At 46.5% G+C, this 11,456-nt stretch overlaps 1 protein-coding gene across 1 annotated transcript; it reads left to right on the top strand.

The window, feature by feature from the left end:
- Window positions 1-1,209: 1,209 nt before the first annotated feature.
- On the top strand, window positions 1,210-4,502 carry abt1 (activator of basal transcription 1). Its single transcript, XM_048601953.1, has 2 exons — window positions 1,210-1,396; window positions 3,676-4,502. Exon 2 carries the CDS (start codon window positions 3,748-3,750, stop codon window positions 4,042-4,044), a length of 297 nt encoding a protein of 98 aa, XP_048457910.1. The 5' UTR covers window positions 1,210-1,396; window positions 3,676-3,747; the 3' UTR covers window positions 4,045-4,502.
- Window positions 4,503-11,456: the final 6,954 nt, after the last annotated feature.

Below are 11,456 nucleotides of genomic sequence, written 5' to 3' on the forward strand. Positions count from 1 at the left end.
GTGTGTGTGTGTGTGTGGGAGAGAGGGGGAAGAATGTGGGAAAGGAGGAGTGTGTGTGTGTGAGAGAGAGAGAGGGGTGGAGAATGTGGGAAAGAAGCAACGTGTGTGTGTGGGTGTGGGAGAGAGAGGGGCTGGAGTCTGTGTGCCAGGACGAGCGTGTGTGTGTGTGTGAGAGAGAGGGGGAGAATGTGGGCAAGAAGGAGTGTGTGTGGGAGAGAGAGAGGGGGAGACTGTGGGCCAGGAGGAGTGTGAGGGAGAGAATGTGGGAATGTGTGTGTGTGTGAGTGTGAGAGAGAGAAAGGGGGAGAATGTGGGCCATGCGGAGTGTGTGTGTGTGCGAGAGAGCGCGGGGGAGACTGTGGGCCAGGCGGAGTGTGTGTGTGTGGGAGAGAGCGCGGGGGAGACTGTGGCCCAGGCGGAGTGTGTGGGTGGGGGGGGGGGGGGGGGGGGGGGGGGGGAGAGAGAGGGGGGAGCATGTGGGAAAGAAGGAGTGTGTATTTGTGTGGGAGAGAGAGAGAGTGTGTTAGTGTGTGTGAGGGTAGAGTAAGAGGGGATTGGCAAGAAAGAGAATATGTGAGAGGGAGGGAGAGGGACTGTGTATGTGTGAGAGAGGGGTTTGGTGATAGAGAGAGAATGAGAGTGAGGAAGAGGCCGATGTGTGAGTGAGAGAGAGAGGGGTGGGGAAGTGTGTGTGTGTGTGTGTGTGTGAGACAGAAAGGGAGTGATGGGGAAGTGTGCTAGTGTGTATGAGGGGATGGCATGAGAGAGAGAATGTGTGAGAGGGAGGCTGTGTGTGTTAGAGAGGTGATAGACAGGTGAGTGTGGTGGAGTTGGGGTATGGGGATTGGGGAGTAGATAGAGACTGGTGAAGTTTGGGGAGAGTGTGCTGTGGGATACAGGCGGAGGGTGCAAGTGGGACATGCTGTGTACGATGGCTGGGGAGAGGGAGACAGAAGGTGGAGGTGCATGGAGAGGGAGGGAGAGGGATAACTGTGAAAGACAGAGTAAGGGGAAATGCATGTGAAAGAGAGAGATGGGCAATGTCACGATATATTCCTGCAAGTCACCACTCCTCTAGCACACTGCATGTTTTTCCATGAACTTCAAATCCATCTTACTCTGTGTGGTGCCTTGCCTTTTGATTTTTGATGGGGTGAGTGAAAAGAACAGGAAAAGGGCAAGGCACAATCTTAAGTGATAGCCTTTCCTTTTCTTTCCAGATCAATGGAAGACCTGGAGGAAGAAGAAAAGCAGGAACAGATGGAAGGGTCAAGCTGAAGGTTGGGTGGAGTTCCAGAGCAAAGCTATCGCCAAGAGAGTGGCCAGAAGTCTCCACAACACACCAATCGGGACCCGGAAGCGTAGCCGTTTCCGTGATGTCTTGTGGAATATAAAGGTAAACCTTTTGAAGAGGGAGTTTTGGTTATGTTCCTGGACTCTAATGCAGATGTCTTGAAAGATGAATTCAACTTGTGCCAGGGCACCTGTAAAATTCAAATTAGTTTCATTGGTCAAAATCCGAGTTCAAAGCTAGTCTCAGTGATGGCGCCCATGAAATTCCCAGTTTGTTGACGGTGCACTAACGACATTTGGAAATGGAGTCATCCATCCTGACTTGGTCTGACCTGTGTGTAACCCTGGACCTACAGCAGCGTGGGTGTCTCTTAACTGCCCTCTGAAATGACCTTGAAAACCACTTGGTTATTCAAAAAGGCAGCTCTCACCACCACCTTCCCTAGGGGCACCTAGGGACATGCAATAAATGCTGGCCCAGCCAGCGATACCCACGTGATTCAAAACAAAGAGATAACATTTGGAAAGTCATTTAGAGATCCAATCACAGGCCACACTAAAAGTCAGTGGATATATAGAAAGAAAAGGTCAATGGCCTGTTGCTTCTCCCTCAAGGATTGGAATCCCAACAGGATTGAACTGAAACAAAAACAGAAATTGCTGGAGAAACTCAGCAGGTCTGGCAGCATCTGTGGAGAGACAAAACTGAGTTACCCTTCCGAGTTCCAGTGACCCTTCACCGGAAAACTGGGCACTGAACACTCGTCTTGAAACGTTAACTTTGTTTTGCTGTCTCCACAGATGCTGCCAGGCTTCCTGCGTTTCTCCAGCAACTTCTTTTGTTTCAGATTTCCAGCATCAACAGTTCTTTGTTTGTTGTAGGATTGAAATTGTGTGACCGCTGCCCAGATCCCACCAGGAGTTAGATCTCAGGAACAATTGTATGGAGCCGATGTTGAGATCTCGCAGGGCCACTGAACTCTTGTCTCTACAGTACTGTGCTACAGCCTCTGATGGGTCTGTCCTGCTAGTAGGTCAGGACGTATCTAGAGATGGAAATGACGGTGTCTGTGTTGCAGCTATTCTCTCAGAATTATCCTGCACAGACTGTTGCTTGACTGGTCTGTGAGACTGTTGTCCCAATTTTGGCACATGTCCCCAGACATTAGTGAGGAGCACTTGGTAGGGGTGCTGTCTTTTCTGGTGCATTCGTCATAAGAACAGGAGGAGGCCATTCAGCCCTTCATGCTTGCTCCACCATTCAATACTATTATGGCAGATTGAACTTCTCAATGCCTTTTAACCACATTATCCCCATAATCCATTACTTCATCGATTTGTGAAAAATTGATCAACTTCCACTTTAACTGTACTCAACGATTGAGCTTCCAGGCCCCCTGGGTAGAGACTTCTAAAGATTTACCAACCCTCTGAGTAAAAACTCAGTTATCCTCATCTGCCTTAAATGTCATATCCTTATTTTTAAATTGTGCCCCTGGTTCTAGTCTACTCCAACCACGAAAACCTCTGAGCTGCATCTACTCTGCCTATTTCTTGAAGTATTCTGTGGTTTCAATGAGATCATCTCTCATTCTTTGAAACTGTGGAGAATATAGACTGAGTTTGCCCAATCTCTGTCCGTAGGACAGCCCCATCATCCCGGCAAGAAGTTTGGTGAACGTTTGTTGCACTCCCTCTATGACAATAATATCTTTGAGATAAGGAGACCAAAACTGTGCACAGTTCTCCCAGCGTGGTCAAGCCAAGCTCCTCTTTTTTTTTTCAAACCCATACCCAGAAATGCTATTATGCACAACTGAGCGACTTTCCTACCGCCAAAATCACCATGACAATTGTTTTGTTTTTGTTTCGTTTTCTTATGACTGCCACCAGTAATCACCTGTGTAGCCAATCCAGTATTTACAAGTAAAGACCGTTATGGGGAATGCAAACACCATTGAGTTTTTCCAAGGGACTAAGTCATGGTGGAGTTGGAAGGGGTGATAAGCTAAGCTGCTTTACAATTGTAGCAAGACTTCGATACACCTATACTCAAATCATCTTGTGTTAAGAGCTAATATTCCATTAGCCTTTCTAATACCTTGCTGCACCTATATGTTAGCCTTCAGTGAATTATTGGCAAGGACACCCCAAGTCCTTTTATACAGCTGCACTTTTTAACTTCTGAGCGTTTAAGAAATACTCTGCCCACCAGGGTCTCCTACCAAACTGGATGAAGTCACATTTACCCATTTTATATTCCATCTGCAATGTTCTTTCCAGTTGGCTAAGCCCATTGCTATCCATACCCCTCCTAAGTATATGTTTTTGTTCCTGACAGTAGCCGCATTGTTTCTGAGTGCGTGTTTCTGTTCCTGACAGTATCTGCACCGTTTCAAGTGGATTCACCTGAGTGAACGACTCGCTTATGAGAAGCTGGTCAGGCGACAGAGAATGCGGGCAGAGGTGTCCCAGGCCAAGCGTGAGACCAACTTCTTCCTCCAAAATGTGGAGAAGAGCAAAGGCCTGGACAAACTGCAGGAGATAAAGAGGAAGAAAGGACAAGAGTGGCAAGAGAAGAGCTGGCATTTTAAGCAGCGGGAGACCGAGATGGAGATCCAGGCCAGCAAGGCTGCCAGCCGCAAGAGAAAGGCCCGTGAGCTTGGCAAGGCAGCCGAGATCCACGACAAATCCCAGTCCAACGTTGCACTGCTTGCTAAGATCTTCAACCCTGCAGCAGGACAGGATTAGGCTCTTGCTGGCGGCCAGGAGTGGTAGACTCTGTCCCCAAGTTGGGGGACACACAGACTGAGCTCCCTCGGGCATTTGGGAAGGGTCGACAGTGCTGATACAGAGACTGTACCTCATTGCAGCTTGTTGCACGTGTGGCAGTTATTTGCCCACAACCATTGTGGACCCAGCTGGAGAAGGTTGGCAGGTCTAGGCTCTGATGTTTTGCGGCCCTGTCACTCCCGGACAGTGTATAGGGCTGGGACTCCACCCTGTGGCTGACCCGATACTCCACTCAAGTCATGGTTTGACCCCATGAATGAGTCCAGAACAGGATGAGATGATTGGGTTAGGGACAGACGTTGTGTGGTCAGGATTGGGGCACTAGGGAATGGTGTGTCTTCAACTGACTTTTTTTTTCCAGAAGTTTTATTTTGTACAGTGTTTGGGCTCGCCAATAAACCTGATGTTAAATCTGCTTTCCGTTGCTATTCGCTGTCAGCTTGCCTTTAGCATGGTAAGACACCTCCCTTTCCTCTGGTCACCTCCTTACAGCTCAAAGCTACAGTGATTCCCAACATCACAGCCTGCCCTGAATCAATCCCAACTCACCCCGCTGCTCTGCTGTCTCCCCAGTATCAATCTGACATCCCTGGACTCTTTTCCCCTTCCCACTATTTGGTGTCAGCTGATCTCACCAGGAAAGTGCAGAGTTTGTTCGCAGTAGGACTGGACTGGATTATTGGGAGAGGGGAGGAGGTGAATGGAGATTTCCAGTCTCAATGTGATGATTTGAATTTGAACAACAGGATGGGTTCATTGAAATCATCCTGTGAACAGGAAAGAGAAAAGTAGTGAATAGACTATGCTTGTGATCTCTGGACTTGGGTGTTGACAAGGTCAGAAATCATACGACACCAGGTTATAGTCCAACAGGTTTATTTGAAAACATAAGCTTTCAGAGTCTTACTCCTTTGTCAGGCGTTAGTGAGAGCGGTAGTATCAGACACAATTTATAAGTAAAAGATCAAAGGGTCACACCATTGATGAGGATGTACTAAACAAACCGAAGATGCTGTTAAATCTTTAATCAGTTAGAAGGAGTAAAACTCGAAAAGCTTGTGTTTTCAAATAAACCTGTTGGTATTGTGTGATTTCTGAACTTGTTGACCTCAGTCCAACACCGGTACCTCCACATCTTGGGTGTTGAGGCAGTGAGAGATGTTGGCTGCATTGTTGTGTTCTCTCTGCACAGAAAACGTACATGGGATAAGCAGAGTGAATCCAGTGACGGTGGTTCATGTAGCTGAAGTCCGAACTGACTGTTTGCTGGCCCTCTTCTTCACTGGGAGCTGTTGTGTAGTAAGCAGTGTAAACCTTTTTGCCAGGGATGGAATCGGTTTAAGCATGAGTCTCTTTAAAAAGACACAACCAGTGCAAAGATGTGATAGCAAAGACAGGCAATGTTGTAAATTCAGTTGGAAACTTGGGTAATGTGCTGTCCATGTACAAAGGCCTCATTAGGCCCTATGTAGGACACAGGCTGTGACTCAGTTGGCTGCTCACAGAGGTGAATATAAAGACCCTGAAACATGATGATGTCGGAGGCTGAAAGCAGGGTGAGCATTGAAGAAATAATGGTGCATTCAAGTAAACACTGCGAGGAGGGTCGGTGCTGAGGGAGTGCCGCACTGTTGGAGGGTCAGTGCTGAGGGACTGTCGGAGGATCAGTACTGAGGGAGTGCCACACTGTCGGCGGATTGATGCTGATGGTCAGTGTTGGCAGGGGAGGTATTTACATCTACCCCTGTTCACTCTCCCCCACCCCCTCATATTCTTCCCTGCAACTGTCTTGTCCCCTTCCCGGGTTTTTCAAGAACTGTTTCATTGTTCAGTCTTTCTGATTTCCAAGTTTGCCCACTCACCTCTCCACAACACTCCTCTCTCTTTCTCTCTCTCATTGTCCTGTGTGATCTTGCTGTTCCTGCCCGAGGGTCGTTCTGTCTGCATCCCCCCCCCCCCCATCTCTGTCACTTGTTCTGGATGGTATCTCTGTCTGCTCTTCTCTCTCTCGATTTTTCTCTGTCCCTTCTGTCTCTCTCACTCCCTGTATCTGTCCTTTCTTGTCCTGTCCATGGGATTTCTCTCTCTCTTGTTCTCAATGGGATTTCTGTGTCTGTCTCTGTCTCTCTCTCTCTCTCGTAATTGCAGGGGATCTTCCTGGTCTTTGCCCCATCGTGCTTTGTCTAAACTGAAAGGTGGTCGGGCTTGTTAGATAAAACATCTTTCTCAGTGGGGGGGGAAGGGGGTCTGCCAGCGAACTGGGATTTTGCTGTGCTGTAATGCAGTCAGTGAACAGGCCAGAGTGTCTCTGGCTGTACTCCCTGGGGTGGGGTCAGGGATCCAGTGAGGGTGAGAGGGGATTTGGGTATTGCACATGGAGGGAGATAGTGGGTTATCTATACACAGTGGAGGCATCACAGAGGAACGGAGAAAGAGGGTGAAGCTACACAGGCAGCTCTCAGAAACTGTGAGGCTGAAAATTTTCATTGGGGTAAAAGTCACGGGGGAAATATTTAAACAAGTGCAAAAATTTGTGGGGGACAATATTTGAGATGACGTAAAGTGGGGAGGTTGCAAAATTGGGATGGAGAACAAACTTCTGCGGAACTGAAATTGGGAAATGCAATAATTGAGGGGACAATATTTGGTGGGTAGGGCAGCAAAATATTTGTGTTAGGGGAGTGCACTATCTGGCAGGGGCAATATTGTTTTCAGCAGCACAAGATTTCGGGATGTGGGTACAATACTGTAAGGGTGGGACAAAATTGGGGACATGCTTCTGGGAGGTAAAGAGAGGGACAAAACTGGGCAGCAGTGAAACTTGGTGGTTATATTGGAGGCAGAAAATGGAGGAAGAAGAGAGTGTGAAATGAGAGGGGTATACGGAGACTCAAATTGACAAAATTCTAGGGTCAAATTTGCAGGGAGAGTCATATTTGTGGAGGCGCGGGGGGTTGGAATTTGGCAATTTTGAATGGAAACAAAATTTTGGGAGTGAGGCAGGAAAGAAAGTGGCAGTGCGACAAGACACCAGGAGATGAAATAGAGAAAAATGGAGGGAAAGGAGAGGGAGAAAAAGATGGAAGGAAGGGAGAGCGAGAAAAATGAAGGGAAAGGAGAGAGAAATTTGGAGGGAAAAGACAGAGAGAAGGCTGGGGGAGGGAACAAAGAGAAAGGGGTAGGGGGCAAAGAGTGGTTGCTAGTGAGAGAGAGAATGAAACGAAATGATACAGAGGTTGACTGTGTGAGAGACAGACGCAGGTGAGAGAAAGAGACAAAGAGTGAGAAAGACCAAAAGGGAGACGAGGAGAGACTTTGAAAGAAAGAGACAGAAACACAATGGGAGAAGCGAGAGAGGGAATGAAACAAAGAGAGACAAGAGTTGAATGTGAGAGACAGAGAGAGAGAAAGAAAGAATGAGAAAGAGAGTGACAGGGAGACAGAGAAAACAAGGAGAGACAAAAGGAGACACTTAGAGAGAAAGATGGGGACACAAAGCGAGAAAACAGAGAGAAAGAGAGACAAGAAGAGAAGAAGTCAGTGAGAGACAGCCAGGAGTTCAGGGATACAGAGTCTGAAGAGCCAATACTCACCAGGGCTGCTTCAGGAAGCGAATGGTACAGTCCAAAACTGGCATTGAGATTCCAGCTGTACCCACACTGTTTCTCGCACAGACACAGACAGCCAGAATAACTCTGACACTCACCTCCTGTCTTCATCCACATGAAGAAGGGAAGTATGGCTGCCAAGACCAATTTTATAAACCCCAAGTTCTGTCATTCAAACCCCGCTCTCCTCCCAAATCCCAGCTACCCAATCAGTTGCCAGCTGTCTCTACCTGGAACACACATCCTCCAGATATGGAGCAAACCAAGAAGCTTCTTTGTGAGGTTAGGGGTGTGGGAGGAGGAGGGGGAGAGAAAGCAGCAACCCAGAAGTTCAGTCCAATGTCTCCTGATTGTTCCTCCCTTGCACCCCTCCCGCCACACACACTCACACAAACTCTCTCTCTCTCACACACGCACACACAAATTGGTCCCATACCTAAAACCCACACAGAGACTAAGCTGCAGTTTCAAAATGGGTATAAAACACTTTTATCCAGACAAGGGAACAGAACCTTCTGCAGCGAGGAACACAAATTTACCCCACAGGTGAGCACAGTATTTTCATACAGACTAACACAAGGTGTGAGTGGGACTGTAGTTAACCAGTAAAGACAGCGAGTTTACTTTTAATTAGTTTCTGAGAATGAACATCAATCCATTTCACAGATGAACATCAGGGGATTACATGGATCTGTTGTACGAGTGGAAGTTCGTTCGTTGTACAAATAATCATGAGTTTATTAAACACATTCACCTCTTTCCTGACAACAGAGCGAGGGACATCACAGTACTGTCCCACTTTCCCATTGATATTTCGTCAGTAAAAGCTGGGAATTATCTGATTGACACAAACAGCATGGATTTTTGAGGGGTAGATCAGGCCTCACAAACATTATTGAATTCTTTGAAGAGGTGACCAAACACATGGATGAAGGTAGAGCAGTGGATGTGGTATACATGGATTTAAGTAAGGCGTTTGATAAGGTTTCCCATGGTAGGCTCATGCAGAAAGTAAGGAGGCATGGGATCGGGGGAAATGTGGCAGATTGGATTCAGAATTGGCTGACCCTGAGAAGACAAAGGGTGGTAGTGAACGGAAAATATTCAACATGGTGCTCAGTTATGAGTGGTGTACCACAAAGATCTGTCTTGGGTCCTCTTCCTATTTGTGATTTTTGTAAATGATTTGGATGTAGGAGTGGAAGGGTGGATTAGTAAGTTCGCGGACAATACAAAGTGGGTTGAGTTGTGGTTAGTGCGGAGGGCAGTTCGAGGTTACAAAGGGACATTGATAAGATGCAGAGCTGGGCTGAGAAGTGGCAGATGGAATTTAACCCTGAAAAGTGTGAGGTGATTCATTTTGGAAGGAGAAACTTGAAAGCAGAATACAGGATTAATGGAAAGATTCTTGGCAGTGTGGAGGAGCAGAGGGATCTTGGGGTTCATGTCCAAAGTTCCCTGAAAGCTGCCACCCAGGTGGATAGAGTTGTTAAGAAGGCGTATGGTGTGTTAGCTTTCATTAATAGAGGGATTGAGTTCAAGAGCCGTGAAGTTATGCTCCAGCTATACAAAAGCCTGGTTCCGCCACATCTGGAATATTGTGTCCAGTTCTGGTTGCCTCCTAACAGGAAAGATGTGGAAGCATTGGAAAAGGTGCAGAGAAGATTTACCAGGATGTTGCCTGGAATGGAGGGAAGACCATATGAGGAAAGGTTGAGAAAGCTAGGGCTTTTCTCTTTAGAATGACGAAGGATGAGAGGTGACTTGATAGAGATGGACAAAATGATCAGAAGTATAGATAGAGTGGACAGCCAGAGACTGTCTAGGGTGGAGGTAGCTATTACGAGGGGGCATAATTTTAAAGTGAGTGGAGGTAGATATAGGGGAGACGTCAGAGGTAGGTTCTTTACTCAGAGAGTGGTAGGGGCGTGGAATGCATTGCTAGAGAGGGCAGTGAAGTCAGCCTCATTAGGGGCATTTAAGCGGCTATTAGATAGGCATATGGATGATAGTATAAAGTAGGGGTGGAGGTTAGATAGACCTTAGGTTTAGGGTAAAAGTTCGGCACAACATTGTGGGCCGAAGGGCCTGTACTGTGCTGTACAGCTCTATGTTCTATGTCATGTTGCAGCTTTATTAGGCTTTGGTTAGGCCGCACTTAGAATATTGCATTTAGTTCTGGTCGCCACATTACAGGAAGGATGTGGAGGCTTTGGAGAGGGTGCAGAAGAGGTTTACCAGGATGCTGCCTGGATTAGAGGGTATGAGCTATAAAGAGAGGCTTGAAAAACATTTTCTGAAGAAGGGTCTAGACCCGAAACGTCAGCTTTCCTGCTCCTATGATGCTGCTTGGCCTGCTCTGTTCATCCAGCTCTACACCTTGTTATCTCTTGAAAAACTAGGGTTGTTTTCTCTGGAGTGGTGGAGGCTGAGGGAAGATTTGAAAGAAGTTTATAAAATTATGAAATGCATAGATAGAGTTGACAGAATCTTTCAGAATCTACTTTTTGCCCAAGAGTTGAAACGTCTAGTATTAGGGGCATACACTTAGTGGGGGGTGCGGAGTTCAAAGGAGATGTGAGGGGCAAGTTTTTTTTACACAGAGAGTGGTAGGAATCTGGAACGCATTGCCAGGGTAGGTGGTGGAGGCAGATATCACAGGGGTATTTAAGTGGCTTTTAGATAAGCATGTGAATATGCAAGGAATGGAGGGATATAGACCAAGGGCAGGCAGAAAGGATTAGTTTAATTTGGTGTCATGTTTGGACTGAATATTGTGGACCAAAAGGCCTGTTCCTGTGCTGTACAGTTCTATGTTCTAAACAAGGTCCCACTGAAGGGGGCACTGTTCTGTGAGGTTCTCTGCTGCAGCCAGCTGATTGTATCTCTCTTCATTGTGGATAACTGACTCTCCAAAAGTTAATTTTCACTTTGGGAGATTCCCAGAAACCAAAGGTGCCACTGAAATGCATGTAGTTCCTACACGACCGTACAGGCAGGTAATTAGCAGAATTACTGACCCATTTGATGGTTCATTGTCAAATGAGCACTGAGCAACTGCAATGTGTGCATGCTAAAGCTACTTTTTGTACAAATCAATAACAACTCAAAAATCCTTTGCATCTCAAAAGAGCAAGTGAACATATTTTTGGCTCTCCAAGTGTTTAGTTCAGCAGATAGTTGAGGAGATAATTGAGTGCTTAATTATTTGAAAAATTCAACAATTAATTATGTGGACAATTCAGTGATGATTCTTTATATATTTCAATATTACATAGTTAAGTGGATAACTGAGTTGAGAATACAATGAATCATCCAATGTTTCATTCAGTAGATAATTCAGTAAATAATTATTTTGATAATTGAGTTAATAGCAGTTTGCATCTTCCACTGTTTATTATGGCCAGTGTTTGAGTGTGGTGTACCGAGGATAATTTGTTGGATATTTCAGTGTTCAGTCAAAATGTTAGTATTTTCATCAATAATCCACCCCCTTCCTGCCACCTTCCACAACACCCAAAATATTCCCTATTCACCTGCTTAATTCACCCCCTTCCCCACCTGCTCCTGCCTAATTTCTCCTCCCCCTTGCCTCTCATCTTTACCCAGTCTACTCCCCATTCTGCCAGCATACATCTGCCCATGCTTTGTGCCAGCAGCGTTTTAAATCACGAGCATCTTCACCCAGTGCATACTGCACCACCCAACCGTCCCCTACTGTTCTTCAATCTGTTGACTCCGCTTCACAGTCTCCATTAAACT

The sequence above is a fragment of the Rhincodon typus genome, chromosome 10, assembly GCF_021869965.1.
Source record: "Rhincodon typus isolate 14 chromosome 10, sRhiTyp1.1, whole genome shotgun sequence".
In the NCBI taxonomy this organism is placed as follows: Eukaryota; Metazoa; Chordata; class Chondrichthyes; order Orectolobiformes; family Rhincodontidae; genus Rhincodon; species Rhincodon typus.